This window comes from Trichoplax adhaerens, genomic scaffold (assembly GCF_000150275.1).
Source record: "Trichoplax adhaerens TRIADscaffold_14 genomic scaffold, whole genome shotgun sequence".
In the NCBI taxonomy this organism is placed as follows: Eukaryota; Metazoa; Placozoa; class Uniplacotomia; order Trichoplacea; family Trichoplacidae; genus Trichoplax; species Trichoplax adhaerens.
The window spans coordinates 712,798-734,989 of NW_002060956.1; the positions used below are offsets into that span (position 1 = coordinate 712,798).

The following is a 22,192-nucleotide window of genomic DNA, read 5'->3' on the forward strand; positions in this document are numbered from 1 at the left end:
ATTCGTATTTGCGATGCTGATTCATCATGCATGCTTTCATTAATAAATCAGTGATTAATAGATATAATCAGAACTGATAACAATGTTATGTTATACATTGCAATGTAAAGACATTATCCAAAAATTTAGGCTCAAAAATGACTACTATAACAGGATCATAATGTTTATTTGTCAGTCTGTATACAAGGTACAGAAAAGTACGGTACAATTTTTGCATTTCTTTAATTAGCAGTAAGTTAACTTTCCTAACATTTCGTTGCCTTTTAAAACAAAAAATCGTAAATCCTATTTATTTTTTATTCCTACGCAATTTGATGTAATAATTTTAGTATTGGCATTCGATAATGTATTTTTCATTGACTCTTGATTTTTCTGACGAAAATTTAAGTTAAAAGTTCAACCCATTACAGTGCGATAGATGGGTATCAACGCTTACTTGTCGCTTACACATTCTACAAAATTAGACATTCAGATTCACCATTAAAGATTTTAAGATGTAAATGTCAACGTAGTACGGTCTTCGCTTAAAATAATGATTAGCATCATACACATCTTCTAGCGCCAAGATAGCGTGTTATAACAAAATTTCAAACAGTTTAAAAAGAATACACAGTTAAGTATATAGATCTATTAGAGAGCGAAAATCTGACAAGAATTAAAAATGACCGATTAACGGTCACAGCTTTAAAATCAATCTGTAAAAATTCAAGTAAACAGCATATTCCTTAGAATCACAGACAGACTTGAGATATAATATGATCAATTAATACCAGCATGCCTCAGCTGATAATGAGCTTGCCATGTATCGCCTAAGTGGATTCTCTTATAACGTTAAACACGTCTTATCTATATAATTAGAATTGTAAACTTACATTCAAAAATATAACAGTAGACAAATAAAAATCGTCTTGCCTAAAGTTTCACTCCCAAGATTATTCCTTAGTTAATCTTGATTAATTTTAAGACTACTTTACGTGTATAATTTGGAACGAAAATTCATTATGATACATTACTGATAAAGGAAATTTACTGACTCGATCCTAAGTGATCCGGTACCTAATAATTGGAAGAGTAAGATTTTATGTATAATGAATATTTTTGAGCTATAAAATAAATGTACAAGGTAGAAGAATTTCTCACCTCCGATCCTACACGAGCAGTAAATCTGTTTCTAACGTCAGAATCATAGCCCTGCTTGAAATCAACTTCGCTAGGATGGACTAATTGCGGATCGTTAATTGACGTAGACGCTTTTCTAGAAGATAAAAGATAGGACCTCATATAAGAGAAGAGTCACAATAAACATTGAAAAATTGATGTGAAGATTAATGTGACCGAATGCAAATCTTTCGAAAGACTCTTCTATTAAGTACATTTAAAGTAGACACTTACAAATTTTCTGCTTCAGCTAGCATATTGCGTTTTTTCGCACTATAATTCAGCGTGCCACCTATCATTATGGTATTATTGACTTAGGATTACATTTTCTCAAATACCTATGTGTAGTATTCTTTACTACTAACCTCTTGCAGCATCAACAAGGTACAATGCTACAGCAGCAATAAGTGCAACTAATAGCAAAAAGGAAAGTGGTTACACTTGAAAATTTTCATATCGAAACTTAATTCCCTTTATGTTAGTTATATCACCGATGAGTTATATAGTAACTTACTGCTTAAACAGCCTCCGAAAAAAACTTCTAAGAACAGATAGCCTTTCGAATCGACAATATCCCCAGCAACTATAGCAACAACGGCCAATCCAAGATTTTGTATAGCTTGCATGCTATCAGGAGAAATTTTATTTTTATCAATGTACAAATGCAACAAGAAATTAAATATAGATTCAGAGTACGATTTAAGATTATTACATGTTAGAACCTACATTCCGTAAGCAGTTCCTAACTGATGCTCTGGTATAACATATGCTACCATGGGCCATAATGCACAAGCAAGTAAAGAATAAGCTAAGCCCATGGTAACCATAGCAATATAAGGATTTAAGAATGTAAAAGCCATCAGCATGTGGCTCCCAAGAGTTGCAACAACGCCCAAGATAACTGCGATTTAATGATTAAATTAACAACCAGATTAGAATTAAATAAAGGAAATTTCAATCTATTATTTATGTTTGATTTTCTTCGGATTCATCTTTACCCCAATATAAATTGCGACCCACTTTATCCACAAGAATACCAAAAATGGGGGACATAAATGCTGATAGGAGGTACACAATACTATCGCGGTAGAATATTACGATTATAATATTAATATCAATTTGGTTATGAAAAGGTACTCTTATTCTTATTATGTACCTGTTTACCGCACTTGCAGCAGCGGGGTCTAGGCCAAATCTTTCTTCAAAAAATACTCTTTAACAATCAAAGTATGGAGAAAATTATAAAAATCTTTTAAGTATTGATAATCATTACCGAGAAATTACGCAGTTGAATAATTATAATTCACCATCAGTTTATATACGCAATAACTTACAATCCTAAGCTTATGAAAGGAAATACTGTTACGTAGTACGCGACACAAATAATAAACATAAGCCATATCTGTAAAGAGAAATCTTTTACATCCAGAAGACTGACTTTTTCTCCTGAAAAAAGACCAATCCAATAGTATATGATTACTTGATGTTAATAACAAAAGGTAAATTTTCTGAAAGTTGTTATACCAACCAGTCTTTTCATCATCTTTTCCAAGTAGTCTATTTGCTCTCTTGTCGTAATAAGCCAGAAGGACAGCACAAAATAGTGACAATATGCAAAAAGCGCATCCTAGAGAGTAAAAATATAAGGTTGTTGCTTATCATTCGTAAGCTGTGAGTAGTGACACTAGCGGTGAGCCATAGAGTTGAAGTAATTTATTGGCTCATAAAAAAGGCAGTTAAGTCTGCTACGTACCAAACCATAATGTAGCACCTAAACATTGGTAACCCGATAAGTAATTGTTCAACCAACGATAAATTGGTCCCATGATGTTTATATTGACCGTACTACCCTATATTGCAGCATTAACATATAATTGTAAAATAAATTCAATTTTTATGTAACTAAGGAAAGTATCCTGATAATTTCTACAAAATTGAATAAAGTTATTACCACTCGAGAGAAACTGAGCTGCAAACCAAAAACCATATTTAACTCTTTGCCTTTAAACCAACTAACTGCATAGGTATTTTGGCCCACTGCTAAGGATTCTCCACCAATTCTAGATTACGGAAAAAAAATTTAATCTGCTTAAGATCTCGATCGTTACTTGTGATTCACTTGGTAGCTAACATTGTCTATACATTTTGAAATAATTTCCGATAGTACAATTTAAGACTTATGGTGATGCAGTGCGTTTTTTGTTTTATAAATTTTAAAATTACTGTTAGAATAAAAATGTCAATATATAGTTTCCTATTAATGGGAGCAAAATTTCGTGCAGCGACAGAATATAGGTACTGAATGACCTATTTACCGAAAATTGAGGTCGTTTACAGCAAAGTCTTACCCAAATACAAATCTTCCAACACACATTAGCCAATATTTATCCAGTTGAGCACCTATAGCAAATATGATCTGTACAGATACATGATATAGATAAAATACATGATGTTAATTCTTTTAAATCATGAAACTGGAATGATTAAATTATATTATTAGAGTATACATTTATGACTGTCTTGGTCGTCTATGCATTTTTAAGTAATCTATCAGAAATGATGATATGTAAGCTAAAGGCAATTAACAATGTTAACGTACTTGACCAACTAATACGAAAAGGGCGAATACAATGGTTCCAAACCTACAATAAGATAGGACATTTTCATACTTAAATGCAAGATCAGTGACAGCCAAGATATATAAATTAAATTACAGTAGTATCAAATCATTCCAAAACTACTTAACAGTACTATTACTGATTTAGTTAATTGGAATATTTGGGAAGATTATTGCAGCTATTTTACAAGATATAAGCTAATGCTGGTCTACGCGTATTAATCGATAGTAAATGAGAATGTAGGCTTAAGCTATTATCATTCTATTATTTTTTCGATTTTCTAGTTATATACTGTATGATATAGTGATTACATATTACTAAAAAGGATTAATCACATTCTGTTGCTACTAAGCGGATATTATAGATATAATAACCTCAGTCCTAAAAAGGTATCGAGTAAGTAACCACCAAAGAAGCAAAGAACAACATTAGGCCATGAATATAAAGAATATAAAAGTTCATAGTTGGCAGCATTAACCCGCATATCCTATCCATATAAATTATTTGAAATGAGAATACAGGCAATTTGTGTTAGTTCAACGCTTACCGCAAGCGTGTTCGATTATAGAATTTAAGAAAAAGTTTCCATACCGTTTCAATTTGCTTCTCTAATGCAGCAGGATTATCGTAGACGAAGTAGCTGCCTGTTATTATGGGAGAAAGTTGATATTATTATTTAATAAGTCACTTTATTTTTATCATTTACTCCATGCGGCAATCGATTAGATACGTAGATGTAATGCAAAACGCTATATGCAATCTACACTCCACCGTAGTCTCTATCCATTACACTAAAGGCTAATTGATTGCGATTTACCTAATAGTATTCTTAATGATTAGTCTATCTTGGTGTGATGAATATTATTACTGTATACTGTAATTTGGCATGCTATAAGGTACCTCTGTTAATACTGTACCTTTCTTATAGGCGGTACAATAATGTGTGCATTAAATTACAATATTATGCAGGACTCTCTAGTGGTTGACTGTCGCCTCAGCGACTAAAGACGTAACATTCTTTTCTTTCCTTGAATACTAATAGTCAAGATTGACTGGATCTGTATTCTTCGATCAATCTAACGCTATGACTGATAGTAAGTAATAATACGATCAGAATGAGACAATGTTTGTACTTGTCACGAGGCGACGGCGACATGCTTCCATAATGATTGGACTATCTCGTTACTACTAAGCACATCGATTGTAATGTACGTACTATATGTATAAGTTTAAAATGTTTTTATGATAATCCTTTTACGATTATACGAACCAACATTTCTCCCACAGTATACACTATGCTCCATTTCGTATCATTGGTATATCGATATAGTAGTATACATAGAGTACGATTTTGCTAGAATCGGTAGATATCTTACCGAAACTTAGAAAGCACATTAAAATTAAAACCAAATAACGATGTAATGCACGTCGAGGATCGCAAGCCATGGTGGCCCCACAACCCGTCAATTCCTCAGTTAATGGTTGCTCATCGGTGGTAGTATTGCCTTGAGTTTGTATCAATGGAGTATTCTCATCGATAGCCATGATGAGAATGAGTATGAATTAATTGCAATGGAAAGACAGAGTGATTTAATGAATTATAAATATCAATGCAAGGAGAAGATGGCCACAAAGTGATTTTGACCGCAATGATAGACTAGTCGAGTCGACGTTTTGCTTTCATCCATACAGGACCACAGCCTCATCTACAGTGCACTACTGTACAGTGTACAGTAGATTCGTGACGAATGAGCTGATGGTACTGTACACTGTACTGTATGACTAGTGTCAATTTTTAGCGATACTGTCCAAAGCCAAGGACGGTATTCAGTTGATACAATCACTTGTATAGCGTAGTAATGTTTACGTAGGTCGAGAAGTATGGTAGACAAAGCCGTGTGAAGCCGGGGTCACATGACGCTCACCAGGCTGTCGCATCACTTGCATAGGCTACAGTAGCAGTAGTGTATCATGGACTTCGAACCAGGGGACTTTATCCGCTAGTAGGACATTGCTAGTGAACGATGGTTTCTAGTCCTTCTTTCGTTGGCTAAATTAGCGATTCTACTGTAGGTCTGGCAGACATTAGCCATCGCTATCACAGAACCATTCTATTCATAATATCTTTTACGGTAATGGTAACCCTCGCCCTGGTACCTTTTCGTTAGTACCTCTTTTACTTTGCACCTGGCGTTTCCTAGTCGTTACGCAATTTTACTGTCTACAGTATAAACTAGTAAAGGAAACTTGCAGCATCAACGACCAAATGCAGTCCTGTATATCTGTCCAGTAGTCCATGCTTAGAGTGCCATGTCTAGTCGTCCACTTGTCCATCGGGAGAATGTTGAGTGAGCACTGAGCAGCATCAACGACCAAATGCAGTCCTGTATATCTGTCCAGTAGTCCATGCTTAGAGTGCCATGTCTAGTCGTCCACTTGTCCATCGGAAGAATGTTGAGTGAACAGCATCAACGACCAAATGCAGTCCTGTATATCTGTCCAGTAGTCCATGCCTAGAATGCCATGTCTAGTCGTCCACTTGTCCATCGGAAGAATGTTGAGTGAGCAGCATCAACAACCAAATCCAGTCCTGTATATCTGTCCAGTAGTCCATGCTTAGAGTGCCGTGTCTAGTCGTCCACTTGTCCATCGGGAGAATGTTGAGCGAGCCCCCCTCCCCCCTCCCCCTGTGTAGTACTAAAACAAATGGACGCGTTTGACTGTATACTGTACACTACAGTAAAACACTTGTATAAGACCAGCGACTACTAGAAGTCCATCATGTACTGTGCAGCAAAATTGATTGCCAGCCATGCTAAAGTAAACAACTTAATCATTTGATCATAGCTAGAAACTATGGCAATATCGATCCAACAGCAAGATGTAATGGTTATGAAAAGTGATGATTAAACTACAACATACGCACGTATACGAGTAGAATACTGGAAGACTATCCAAAAAAAAAAAGAGCTTATTGATCAATACCGGTTTCCCTTTAGTCGTAAAATTACACATCAACTAGGCTGGAAAGGATGATTCAATCATGGGTTAAAGTCACTATAACATTATGCCTTTATGGCTTCTTTAAAGAGATGAAACCATCTGAGCCGTTTTTAACACCTTTTCTCAAAGGGTTGAGTAATAATTTAACTGAGAATGACTTAGAGCAAATTTATCCTGTTTGGACATACAGTTATCTAGGCATGTTAGCCATCGCTCTGTTAGTCACCGATTTAGCTCGTTATAAACCGATTATTATCATTGAGGCGTTAGCTTACTTGGCTACTCGTATCATTTTGTTAGCTGGCCATAGTGTGCCTATAATGCAACTAATGCAGTTTGCTTATGGCATAGCGACCGCAACTGAAATTGCATACTATGCTTATATATATGCTGCAGTCTCATCGCAACATTATCAAAAAGTAACCAGTTATACACGCATGGCTGTATTATGTGGTAGATCATCGGCAGGTTTTATTGGCCAACTATTAGTATCATTGCATGTAGCCAATCTTTACGCTCTCAATGTTATTGCTACCTGTAGCGTTTGTATTGCACTGGTATTAGCTGTATTACTTCCAAAGATTCATCCTAATGATTTGCAATCAAACCAAGATCCACCCCTAATGGTATCCATTAATAATCGTGCCCTAGAAACTGAGAGTCGACATGATAATAGTCATCAACAACATCAAGATTCCAAAGTAGACAATCGTGTTAATACGGCGATGTTTTCACAAAGTAAGCCGCAAGATACTGACAACAACACTACTTCTTTAATCAAGGATAATAATGAAGATGAAAACATACCTAGAGGATGGAAGCAGCAAATAACCCATTTTACTTGCACCTTGACCAATCAAATTGCCTATATCTACTCCAATCATTGCATATTGCGATGGTCTCTTTGGTGGGCATTAGCTACATGTGGTGAATTACTTGTAGGCAACTATGTAGAAAATTTATGGGACGTTATCTATCCCGCCCGCTATCATAATGAAGATGTCTATAATGGCCTAGTTTTGGCTGTTGCAACCTTGTTGGGAGCTGGTGCTGCACTAGCTTTAGCATATGTAAAATTTGATTGGGGCTTTTTCGGTGAGCTAACGGCTGGTATTGTATCTGCCATCGATGGCGTTTTACTATTAATTATGGCATTAACCAATCAAATTTGGCTATGCTATGGCTGCTATGTCATATTTCGTACCTCGTATGCCTTATTAATTACGATCGCAAGGTAATTAAATTGATCTACATCTACTTTCTGCTTACCCTCAGCTATAAAGTTCAATAGCATACTAATGACTAATTTAATTTATACTGTATTGAACTAATTGCATGATATCTGAAACATAATTAATTTTGATTCCATTATCTGATCTTCTTTTAGTCTACAGATTGTGAACGAAATTAAAAGAAATTGCTATGGATTAGTCTTTGGTATAAATATGTTCCTAGCATTGAGTCTTCAAACTATACTCCAAGCGGTCATACAAGGTTACAAAGTACATGTCGTTCATCAATTTTATACGTATTCTGCCTACTTTGGTCTTCTTGGATTAGCGTTTACTGCTGTTGGAGCTTACAAAATTGGTAAGTTAGGATGGAGAAAAAGCTGGCAATTCTCAAAGCTAAAGTATATTCAACGAGCGTCTGGCAATGAATCTGTTTCAACAATTGATAATAATAACGATATTGACAGAGTTTAACAAAAATTTTTTTCTGTATTCATTTTATCAAAACTCATAAGCAACACTTTGCTAAATAACTACGCGTCCACATGAAATAAATGTAAAATACAAATTTTGTATATTAGTGTTATTAATAAAGTACGGTAAAAAGGTTATATTATCGCATTGATTAGCATGAATTCAGTTGTAACACATTTACTGCTTTAGTTATGTATCTTGAAATCATTTAGTTAAACTTCAATTTTCATAAACTATCAATTTATTAGGAATATTTAGTTATTGAACTGGCTGTCTTTATGATCATAGGCCTAGCGTACTATAATTTAATGATACAGTTTCATATGTACCCATATATACTCGTATATAGGTTGAAATACGTTAACTGATTATATTTCATGTAATTAAATATTTTCGAGCTTTTTTTCGCTGATTTAGCAAGGGCAAACATGATTTTAATAATCTAAATTATCTTACACGATCACTGTGCGTTAAACACATTGTAGTTTAACATTGAAGATTTTATTTTTAGAATAAAGTCAAAGGATAAATATATCAGTGTGCTACGTTTGCAAATATTAAACTATGAAAGAATAGCTAAAAGTAATAATATTTCGCCACACATTCAATTTTTTTACAATTTTTGGCATATTTTTAACTATTTTAATGCTGTATAGAAAAATTTACTCAAATTTCAAATATATGTAAAATTGTTTATTCAATTGCTTTAACTCGATTAATTTTAAACAATAGCATAATAAAGCTATGATTGTTTTTGTTACAAAATTAGTGATGCTAATACAATTTCTATATTATAAGCTAAATGCAAAGTTTAACCCATTTTGTTACGACTATGATAGTATGTCCACTTAAGCATAAGATTTGCACTACATAAGTCTATTCTGTTACAGAATAGAAGAGTTTCGAAAACGTAACAGCAATACAAATTGAAATTAGTCTATTCTATAATCTTATTTTCAAGGCATAATACAATGTATAATACTGAAAGTCTAGTCTGTAATAGAAGGACACTAAAATAAAATTTATCACCATACTAATATAATCATTACCTATAACATTGAGAGCACCAACAAAATGATAAAAACTAACATTACTTTTTGTTATGCATTCTTAATCGACATTGACACATATTTACTACCGTTTGACAGAATATAAGAACTAAAATTTATCACCTTACTAACGTAATTATTATTTAAGACATTGTAAGCATCAGCAGGATAATAAAGACAAACACTAGTTTGTGTTATTCTTTTTTAAAAGAGTTTAAAAGAATGCTAAGCAACATTATTTCTATGGTTGCGATTTTAATTAAGCTGCAATATTTTAGTGAAGTAGGGCAACGAGATACTAAAAAATTGCGATTGTAGCATCTATCGAGATTGGAATACCCGTATATGATTACGTATACTATCGTTCAAATTAAAGCTTAGTTATTTTGTCGTATACCGCTTCAACCACGCTTTAGATACGCTCACATCAATCGATTAGGGATAGTATTGCATTTGATTGAGATACTGTAAAAGGAAGTTTGAGGATGTATTAATAGACAATATTGCTGCAAGTCTGATCTAAATCTTAATATAAAATTATATAACAAATATTTTACACTACAGAATAACTGTATACATATTACTGTCATAATTGATCCATGATAATTGCAGATATAAAACAGACTTACTCCATGGTACCGATTTCGTCGTCATATTGCCTAACCTTCTCCGACAAAACACTGTATCTGCCAAATTGAATTTTTACCAATTGGAAGACTGCACTACCTGTAAATATTATTTAGATTAAAATAAGCTAATCCCATTGAATAGCAATTAATACAGTAGTTATCTATGATACTATATCCATTAAAAATTACTCAATTAGTAGATCATTCTTATTAATTTTATTCTTTACCAAAATAATCCTTTTGGTGTGATTTACTATTGACACTGTGGATAGCTACAATCAATAACTGTTGTTTCAACGAGATTTGGCTTCCATAGATAGGGACTTTTAGCTATTATCAAATAAGAAAATGTAAGCTATTAGGGTTGAAAAGCTACATTGGAGAAGCTCAAAAGTTCTTAATACAGCATCATGAATTCCATCTCAAAATGTACGGGTGTATTATGTCAGTAATTGGTACCGCTAGATCAAGATGAATATCGAAAAAGATTAAATTGGAGTCTATTATTATTTTTGATAGGCAAAACATGCTATACCCTTTCAATTCATCTTGTAATAATTATTTATCGCTTGATAAATTCTACTGAAATATCGATACCTGCTTAACAGGACTATTTTCATGATTTGACCAATGGCATGAAACCCTATCATTAGTGATATGTGTTGCATTACCACTGTTGAAAGATTGATCTTGGCTTGTATTTGTTGACTCACTAAAAGTTACTTGACTATTCTCTATTAAAATGATTGAAATGTAGAAAAAAGCATATATTATTGCTACGACCAAACTCATTTGAATAACGATTAATGTGATTAGAATGTGATATTTTAATTATATAGGATTAAATAAAAGAATTCGTTAAATTAATGTGCTATCTTAATTCTACTGAAGTAACGAACAGTAAATTAACAGAAATTGATATAAATTTTGTTAATGAACTTCCATATTGTACTTTGAATATGGTCAAGGATAGTTATGGTTTATAATAATTTAATTGATAGACCTGTTAGATCTAATCAATTACCGTTACATCCTATAATATATGCCTTGATTTGGATCTTAATGTTTTTTTCTTGACGCTTAGTGCTAAACTGTTAGATTGATAAATTAAATTAAGATAAAGAAATTGTGAAATGGTTTAAAAGATCATGAACTGTCAATTTACATGTATCGTACTTAAGTACGGATCCATATTGAAATAGTATAAGGCAGTTAATATCACTGACTATTGTGCATATTTTTTGCTTAAGTTAATTAAAGTATAGAGTAATATAGTAATTACCGTAGTTTCGATTTCTGCAATTTCAAGATTTACATAAGCACGACTCTCTATAAAGATTACAATGGATTTTTAATCTGTTAAATTCAAGATCAATAATAATAATAATTGTGTAATCAGATACAGGTATTTATAATTTATAGATTGACTAATTTTACTTTAGTAATGGATATACATGTAAAATTAGCTATATAGCTATGAATGTTATCGGTATTGGTACTGATTCAAGCCTAATTCTGGTATATTTCAACTTTGATGTAGGTATAAGATAGAAGTTGATCCTGGCATATTACCTTCATCTTTAGGCGTTTTAAGTAGGAATGACGAAAATACTGGCCGTCGATTAATACCATAACTAACATCTGGACAGCCTAATTTTTTAGACAGGAATTGGTGATCAAAATTGCTTTTTTTATCAACTTAAGTATCCAGATTGAAGCTGTTGTTAGACAAACCATAAATTGTATTGCTGATCGCACCATTCATGTAGCCTTTCTTATACAGAACTCTTCCACCATACCATGCCTCAGGAGTATTCTTTAAAAGTATGATTAAACCCATATGATAATTAATGAAGTACAAAAATGTAGGTATGTAATAATATGATAAGCGATGATACTGCTACATACAAATATCATAGTAATGAGTTGTTTCACGGTTAATGATCAAAGTTATTATCATAGTGAGTTATCAAAGTAATACTTCACTTACGAGCTTGTCTTTACTTTCGGCTGCAGTTGCAGGAAAATTACATTCAGCCTCATCTAAGGTTTAATAGCCAAAAGATCAGCGAGTATTTAAAAAACTTTATCATTACTACTAAAGTATACCTATAACGATTAACCTACCGAAACTTGGTAATGCAACTGGCATTACTTTTTTAAGTTTATCTCTCATTTGCCAAACTCGGATAAGATGACTTAATTCTCTTGATGGATCAACTCCCTGTTTTAATCGGTTTCAAAGGCAATTAATATCATTCTTTAAGTTTATCTTTTCAGATTGCTACACATTAACAGCGTTATCGATCGACGTAGATATAGTAGTGATATATGTATAGGATTAGAAATGAACAGCCAGCTCGTTAATTACCATTTCAACTTTAGCACAATTTTGAGTAATATCTCCTAATATAAAGATATGATGGAATTGTTGCGTTACATCATAAATAGGAATGCCATTACCATCAAACTTGATCTTTTTTAGTACATCCATTACGTCTTGTTTGACTCTGAATAGAAGTAAAATAAACGTTATTTCTATTATTTTATTGATGAGCCGCTGTTTTTTGATCAATTTATGTTCCTGAAAGCAGTATCATGCTGTTATCTAGGTATGACTTAATTAGAACTGCAGTCCATATAGCTATAAAAATGGCAACATACGTACACGTCACTATGAATATGTTGCTTAGTGTCGCAAACTAGCTCTATGACAAGACAACGAGAAGCTAAATCTACATATCTTTTCCCCAACCAACATATCAGGGTACTAAAAACTGTCTATGGAATTCTGTGGATACTTATCCCTAATTTTACAAATCCGTAGTTATCTGTACGCCTTTAACTTTGTGTTAAACACTAAACTTATAGAATAATATTTTTATGCAAAATACCGGATTTATGTACTTTTCTGCGATAATTAGAAGTTACAATTAGCATCAATAGTACCTGTAAAATCAGGTACTAAATTTATATTTCAATGCCTAATTAATGCGGTAATAGCAAGTTTAAGATCATAAGAATTGCAACAGCCACGCTTATGTATTTGTCGCCATTGCGTTGTACCACAAATACACAGAATCATCAAGTCATAATACACATTAACTGATAATTAGTCACAATCACACATTACAGTACAAGATGTGTAAAGTATAAGCTATCTTGTAATCTACGTAAAATAAAGCTATGCCAATAAAACATCGCCTACTTCTCTACGGTGAAATAATACCGTAGCTGCCAGAAAAAAATTCACGTACTTTTGGTCTACATCAAAATTGACCTTCATCTGCAGATTAAGGAAGCAAATATGTCTGCTAAAGATGGTGAAAGATATTGCCGTTGCTAAAATTCAAACAATATAATTCAATGATATTTGTGTATAGTGAAAAATTGTACCTTTTTTGTATCTATACACGTGCTTAAACACAGTATATATGTCCGAATACATGTTTTATAATCGATCTTATTTAATTAATCAATCTCACCATCCGAACTTTCTGCTTTTCGTATATTATCGATCTTCCTCAAAATATTTTTGCGAGCAAATATCATTAATTTTAAACTAGATGACGATAAAGCCGTAGAGGCGCTGCTACTTTCGCATAGCTATCAATTTATTTAAAAAAGTCAAGAATACGTTATATACCTCAGGACTTTCGTAACGGTAAGCGATCAAACTATAAGTAGAGAGCCAAACTCTTCTTCACTATTGCTACAAGCCATAAAAATTTCTTACCTTTCCATACTCTTGGGAATCAGGTATCGCTTCAAGTAAGCGCTTTTTCCCTTGGACATCATTACAATTCTAAAGTAATTCAAGATAGGCATAACTGCGATTAATACTGCTCGTACAAGTATGTATAGATCACAGAGTTTCAATTATTGTTATGAATAGCAGTCAGTAAATATGTTAAATAAATCAATACATAATTTTGGAAACTAGCTTAAAACTTAAACTATGATTTTCGTAATAGTTACGTTACTTGAGGTCTGAAAATAAAATAAATCTCTGGAATATTTATAGTAAAGGGTTGTATATGTTTTATAAGTAATATCGAGTTATTCTATATACGTCGAAAATCTTACAATTTATCCAGCTCTGTAATGGTTATATAAATATGGGATCTCAAAAAGTTAATCATGAAAGCGAAAACGACTCACAAAACTACGCTAGTACAGGTAAATACCTTTCAATTCTGATTTGTCAACACTGCACCTAATCCGCTAGCTACTATAAAGCTTGGAAATTCTATTAACTATCAAATTAAGAAGAATTATGATGCTAGGGTATTAATGCTATAGCATAAGAGTGAATGTTATTACTGACAAATCAAAATAAAAAAATCTGAAATTTATTAAATCAAACTAATACATCATTGTTGTGAATGGTATAAGTATGTGAACTAGATCTTGGCAGAGTTACTTACGACAGATGGTATAATTAAAATATCTATTAACAGTTCAAAAAATATATCAAAATAATAAGGAAAGAAAATAGTAATACAGTTATTGCCGCAGTGAAAACCCATCAAAATTGGACAGTTAAGTACTTTAAAACTTATTGAAAGGTTTCGTTGAAATATAACAAAATCAAAAACTAACACAATATAAAACGAATATTCAAAATAGACAACCATATTCATTTTACAGTACCTGTAAACCAATAACGTATATATCACTTGGTTTATAGCTGGATTCAATCGTGAGATCACTTCGTGGATGTCCTTGATTTGTTAGCCACTTTTCGATATTAACATTATTAAAGTTTACTCCCTCTAATGGAAACAAGAGGTAGTCGCTTTTATTAAGTAAGAGTAACACTGAAATCATATCTAATCAATATACTATTTTTAGGAAATATCTAGGATGGCTAAAAGATTCAGATGGGCGTATAAGGTTTTAAATTAATATCAATTCTATAGATTGAATTATTAATATTACTTCGTTATAAATATAATATATAAGCGCATATAATAATCTTCGAAAGAGCAATTTAATTGATCCACGTAAAAGGAGAGAATAACTTTAACTGACTTGAAGCGAAGGTCCCAATAAATATCGAAAGCTCATTCATTTTCGCAAGTGACCATTTATCGTATAATGTATTCCATACATTTGTAAAGACTTTATAATCCTGTATGGACAAGACAACATGGCCTACTTTAACTAGATGTAACGATTAAAGACTTCCATTATGGTTATGAAATAAAAAACTATTAGCATATACCTGAGTCTGCTTAAAGCAAATAGTCAACGTTATCATCGGGTGAATTTTGATTTGGCTCATGTTCACGTCAGGATTTTCAGTAATTTCTGATACTAAGATTAAAATCACTATCATTACATCAAGTTTAACTATATATTTTTAAATAGACGAAAAGTAACGAGTTTATTTATTATGGTATTTGACAAAAACTTATCACTGACAATATTATCGTTAGATCTATTGATAATACAACATATTACCCTGGTCTAAAGAATAAACTTCTGTATTACGATATTGCGGCTGTTGATTTTCGTATAGGATTGCAACTAGAAAATATAATTAATATGCCAATAATATATCATAACATAGAAATTTAAGATTTTAATATTTTAAGATTAAGAGTAGAAATCCAAGAAAATTTAATGTAACTGTGGTTAATTTCCAAAGTAATTTTATAAGCTACTGTCGTTTGTTACCAGAAATTTGTATATAACTGATCTCTTTGGTATTTTACGAAAATGCAGAAAATGTTTACAACCGCGTATATAACATTAAATGGGCGTTAGCTAGTTTAGATATAAAAGTTCGAGGACTTACGCTGCTCAAAATCAAGTATTATCTTTCCCGGATTAAATGTAGCATCATCATTATTAATATTCTTTTTAATACTAACCTATATTTAGATAGGTGTAAATTAAGATCTAGTTTAGAATCTACTTTCATTGTAAGAAAGAATGAAAATCAACACCATTCTATTTTACCAGAGAATTACAATGTTAGCTTCATCGTAAAGTACCCGCATGCTAAGCATCGCTAATGTTACAGTCTATTTATAGCATTATATTTTTCTTATTTGACAAGACTTCTAGAAATTACTAACTAAGATATCTTATTATTCATTGGTAAATAGAAATTATAAATGCCTACGTGAAAATTCCTTTTAGTAGGCGAAACTGATTGTTCAGGAGCCGAAAATATAGAAAGAATTTCGCTCATATATTTTTTTACTTCAATGATTTTCTTCTCTAGACTAACTAGGGAAGCGGAAAGATCTTCACTCTTTCGCTTGTTATCTATATCCTCATATATATTATTGATCGTCTAAAATAACAATAAAAATTGAATATTTTATAAATCATCGTAACTCCAAAAATATTCGTCGTACGCATACGCCGATGTATTTTCTTAATTTCGCTTATGATACGAAATGTGGAAATCGTCCTAAAATTATGAAACTATCTACATTGTAAATAATTTCATGTTATCATTAGTGCAATTATTGCAGTGATATTATATCTTTTACCTCATTAATTCCTGTATTAGCTTGCTCCTAGAAGTAATAGAAATACGTAATAATAATTTTGTACATATCAGTATGTAAAGGCGATGTTAAGATTGCTATTCTATTAGGCTATAGAAGAAAATGCTAGTAATCTCACATCATACTCGAAAATAAATGTAATAGCAAATGATAGAGATCTCTAATAAATACTAATAGAAAGGATAAATTAAGTCCAAGGGAAAATTTCGCGCTAAATCTAAGAAAAAATTATAGATAAAGTTTATGGTACCCTATTCTCAGGATAATCTGACGCAAGCCGTTGATGAACCCGACAAACCTTCAGGAAAGCTTCCACTTCCAATGTAAATTTTGCAGTTGCTCTACAGAAAGATAAAATCAGCATATTAATATAAGCGTTAGCATTGAGGGCAGCTCTTACATGCTGTATGATATATCTAAAAATTACTAGCAGAAATAGATAGATTACCATTTATTATGTGCTAGTAATTTCTTCTTAACTATTTTGGAAATGAGAATTCTCTATTATACCGTAAGTCGATATTCTATTTGATTTGATTTTGTTCCGCTATTATTGACATTTAATACTATAATCTAGCGATCATAGTTACCAGGATGCTCGTATAATATATCTTTAGTTAAGGCTTATACAGTAGATAATCTAAACTCTAAGATAGATTTTTTTGTAAATTGCTAACATTAGATGATAATTTAATATCGCGTAAACTATCCCTATTTGTAGATATTCCGTTTATAGTATTATCAATATGATTAGTTGGCTGACAACTCTCAGTCTATCATTTTACTTTTCGATCTAAAATTAGATTTAAAAGTCCTTGCTTGATATGATTTCAATAAACTTTGAAGATAAATCTCCACATGCAACTAGTCAATGCAAAATAACAGTTAAAATTTTTAGAATCTTACGCATAGCAGTTAGTTTTCTTCAACAACTTCTCAATTATACAGTTAGCATTGTCTTTCCAATTGCTTCTTTCAAAGTGGAGATCTCGTACATATTGCCTTGCTAACTCTATATCTGGACATGTGTTTGAAATTGTACCCGAAGGCTTAGATTGGCTATTTTGGGTGTTTAATGTCATGTTATCTGGCTTATAATTTTTATGTACATCTTCACATACTGGACTCATTTTTAAATACCCGAAATGACCAAAATTACTCTCATTGCTAGTAGGTCTATTTTGTCTTAATATAAAATCATGATCATTTGAAAAGTGATGGATAGATGATGTTGAAGAAGATGTATCTGCCGTTGATTTGGTTACTTCCTCATTCGAAAAGGGGCTGGTAACTGGTTTTGTAGAGGTATAACTCATATTTTCAATTGAAGGTGATTTGCTCAGAAATGGCCGTCTATTAGAAGTTTGATTGGTAGATTCCTGACTGTTAGGAGTTAATGGAGGCCCATTACATCCTATTGGGCTGTTAATTGGTAACTGAAAGGCTTGACTTGTAGCATTGATTAGAATTGGTAGATCACTATTATTGATCTTATTAGCCTCTGGCTGAAAGTCGCTACTAAATGAAGAAGAATTTTCGTGTATTGGTGAGTAAAGACCAGCCCTATACGCAGAGTTAAAATTATTCGCTGAGTTGAAATCGCTAACAGGATACAGCGTTTTAAATGGTAGTTTATTGCTCTTGGTATAATGATTTGCAATCTCAGACAATGTTTGAAATTTCCTTTGAGTTGTTAAATCTTTGTCTTCGGTCTATTTAGAATAAATCGCAAAACTCAGTACAATAACATTGTAGTAATACAATCATTGAACTGAAAATATCAGATTATTTTTAATGTATATCGTACAAGACTTTAAAATATATTTTTATTCTGCGTATAAGCAGTATCACGTTATTTAGACATCCGTACCATTAAAAAATATATCGTACTGTACTTTATTTATGTATAGTTAGCAATTTAGGAGTATTTTAATTACTAAAAATCCCTATATCATGAAAGAGGTTCTAAACTTTGATATCATCATAACTTTCAGTATTTAAAGCTAATACAATGCTGTCAATATTTTGTAGATACATCGTTCATCATTTTTGCAGTTAATTAATTAACTAATATATATATCGTTTACCCTAAGCAACTACATCACAAAACGACAATTTACATTTTAGTACTTATCTGGCAAGGTATACGTACGAGTTATATAATCAGCAAGACTATGGCCAGTAAAAGATACTTACAAGCTCCGGAACTATATAATGATCATTATTTCGTATGATTCGGTAATCGTAAATGGTCCCTTCCCAACTATAATATTAATTGCAAGACAAATTAAGGCATAAAGTGAGTAGAAAAGAAAGAATTTAATTTATACACAATCAAAACTCGAATATCAGTTACAATTAGAAATTGCATATTAATTTAGGAAATGCAAGAAATTAGGTGGCTAATATCGTATTATTAACTTAAGGAGTGATGACAATGTTAAAGATCTTGTACAAGAGGGCATTACAAGTCGATTCCTTATAGGACTTTGACATGTGAGAACTGGAGTAAAGTACAATAGTAAGAGAAATGATTCCATCCTATTCAACTTACTAAACATTTATTACAATAAAGTTCATAGACGTTACACTATATCTGAATAAAAATGCTCCGTCTCTGCCATCATTTTCCAATCGAGTACGGGCGTCTACTGCAGTAATATCACGAAAGAAAGCAGGATAACGTAAAAGGTCTTCATCGCACATTTTGCTAACAAAACTAAGAAATTTAATTCCGATTTCTAGCTGTAATTCGCGATAGCCGCAGCGAGTTTCTTTATTAATGAAGTGCTGGTGTCTAGTAAGCTATTAATTCCGATTTCAAATGCTTATGTTTAATCCTATGCAAAAAATAAAAATTAGATTAAAATTTTGTATTTCAGTGCCGTAGTTTAACACATTTGAAAAATACATTGTATCTGATGAATTTGTTATGCTCACTACTATTAACTTTAAATTTTGCTCAGTCTTCATCTTATTTGTACTGTAATTTCGAAATTGCGTATTGGATTTAAGGGGAATTGTATCTTAACTTTATTTTTGGATTGCGCATCAAAATTTGCTATTAAAGGAACCAAATACTAGAAAATTTCAACAGTCTTTGCTCAATCCATAAGCGTTGTTTACTACTATTGTACTGCATAAGTAAATGGGTATCAATACAAAATAAGGTGTAGATAATCAGATTTTATGTAATTTCAAGTCATTCATATTTTGATATATTTTCTTCATTAAATTTATCAAGAAACATACTGAAATACAATATAATATAAATGACAAAATTTTGCTACATGCCAGTTTTGAGGTAAATATTTGTAAAAGTTAGCATTTAAATCAGATAGTTATGTGTTCTAGACGCAAGATAGCTTTTAAGCAATACCGTAGTTAAGTCTATAAATGTGTATGAGAGTAGTAGATGAAATAGTTTTTCACTTAAGCAATTCGATACATGATTTTAGTATCAGAGTTCTAGAGATAGTTGGGTTTTACAGGTCCTACAGCTAGTAATTTTTGGCTGACTCCCTACTCTAGTATCACCAGTCTTAGTTTTCTATAGCATTATATAGCCTAGCTATAGTATCCCCTTCCCCTAGTCTTAACTTATGCGGAAGTTGATTACCATTTCAATTATTTTCTATTTTCTATGTTTATCACTTAGGATTTCAACTTTCACAGTATTGAACTACGAGTACATGACTGTATATTTCAAGAACAGTAGATCTTGTCAAGTTACTTCAATGTTGATATTCTCCGTTATTGCTGAGTCATTGAAACATTTCCTATATCTATATGATTCATAATATAAGGAATGTATTAATGTTAATGAACTCCTGCTACACTTAAGTAATAGCGTGTACATTTCTCATCGTTTTGTAAACTAAAAAAAGTATGTTAGATTTCATGATTTTACATTAGTGTTCTCGCCACTAATATTATCGAAAGGGAGTGTTTTACTTACAGTCTTATCGGAGCAAAACACCATTAATACAGATATTAGTTGTATGAATACCCAGCTAAATGTTAAAGTGTATAGAAAATTTGCACGCATTCAACATTGTTCCATGATTCTGATTAAATTGGTTAAAAACTACTATTAATCAGTAGTAATATAAGATATGATGAATACGATGCCACGCTTAATATCATGAGCTTGAACAATTTAGTCAGTTAAGAAATACTATTAAATCGAAATTATTAGCTCTATCTAATTTAAAGGATGTGATATCGATAATCACTTGTCTAGGTGAGGACTACTCTCCATAATAATAGAGGCGTCTAACGTAATAAAGCCAAACAGTTTTAATTTTGGTTTTATTACGGAACATTTGAGTTTAAATGTGCCTACAGTTCGAGGAAGATTACTTTACAACTACAATAATGTCTTATCTTGATAGTGGCTTATGTAGCATACGATTTACGATAAGCATAAACAGTAAATAGATGATAGAAATTTAGCCTCAAAGTACGGACAACTTTCTGTACTATATTTGAAAAATGGAGATAAAGTAATTCCTTCGCAACATGTTTCAACTTCAACGAAGAAACTTATTTGATCATTTTAGAACGTATATGAGTTATAATATATGTAATATTATTTTGGGAACGATATAATCTTAATATGAACAGCAATATCTTGATGTCGAAGTATTGAACCACGGTAGTATTGAGAAGGATGCCACCACTCTCATCCCTCTACTTTCTAGAAGAGCTAATTCTGTATTTAGTAGTCATACTCACTCATACAGATGTAACCCTTTTGATCTCTTTCAAGCGGATAGAAATTGGGAATTGCAACCCGTACGAAATTTGTTACCCAGAAATGATTATGATCATCTACGGCAGTATAGGATTTGATGGATAGCAAACGTACAAGTATACGCATTCGGTAGAAAAAACATGGCTAACTATCACTTTTGTATCATCCTTAGCAAATTGTAGTAAAAACTCTCAAAAATTGCTTTCATAAACGAAATATTTCAACTTAATATCAAATGAATTGAGAAGCCGGAAATGATTTAAATTACCACCACCTGATGATCATACAGTAACATTATGTCACAAAATACTGTAATATACCATCGCCAAGAAGGAAGTAATCAATCTTACTTTTACTATTGTAGTTTAATTTTACACTATAGGTGCTTAATGAATTTGATATAGATAAAGTGTTCATAGTAAAGAGAGTCGATAGACACATATTATTTTATCACACTAGTATATTAGTAGATATCGCCTCTTTTGAATTAAGATATCATATGGTTACATTCAGTAAAATTGCTTGAAGTTTTTCACAATTTTAGTTTGGACTAATAGGAGCTATCGTAATATAACGGCTTGGAGTTAACGAGAAACTGAATCGGTTTGTAGTATTTTAAAATTGGCGTAAAATTATAGTATGGTAGGCTTCGATGTTATATTAACATTGAAGAAAATTACCCATACATTTGCTATGAGAGTACAGTATTGTATGTACTTTCCTATCAGTTTATTATTAGTCAAAGC

General features: G+C 31.9%; 2 protein-coding genes across 2 annotated transcripts; one reads left to right on the forward strand and one right to left on the reverse strand.

Moving 5' to 3' along the window:
* Nucleotides 1-1,388: 1,388 nt before the first annotated feature.
* On the reverse strand, nucleotides 1,389-5,222 carry TRIADDRAFT_30594 (uncharacterized protein; the record flags this gene model as incomplete). Its single annotated transcript, XM_002116233.1, has 15 exons — nucleotides 1,389-1,450; nucleotides 1,524-1,571; nucleotides 1,673-1,785; nucleotides 1,885-2,059; nucleotides 2,157-2,236; nucleotides 2,315-2,371; nucleotides 2,493-2,604; nucleotides 2,687-2,785; nucleotides 2,912-3,008; nucleotides 3,110-3,218; nucleotides 3,507-3,574; nucleotides 3,758-3,800; nucleotides 4,151-4,263; nucleotides 4,368-4,420; nucleotides 5,153-5,222. The coding sequence occupies 15 exons, from the start codon at nucleotides 5,220-5,222 to the stop codon at nucleotides 1,389-1,391; spliced, it is 1,299 nt and encodes a 432-aa protein (XP_002116269.1).
* Nucleotides 5,223-6,808: 1,586 nt separating this feature from the next.
* Nucleotides 6,809-13,268, forward strand: TRIADDRAFT_50830 (uncharacterized protein; the record flags this gene model as incomplete). Its single annotated transcript, XM_002116141.1, has 4 exons — nucleotides 6,809-7,517; nucleotides 7,593-8,013; nucleotides 8,167-8,369; nucleotides 13,243-13,268. 4 exons carry the CDS (start codon nucleotides 6,809-6,811, stop codon nucleotides 13,266-13,268), a joined length of 1,359 nt encoding a protein of 452 aa, XP_002116177.1.
* Between the last annotated feature and the right edge of the window lie 8,924 nt (nucleotides 13,269-22,192).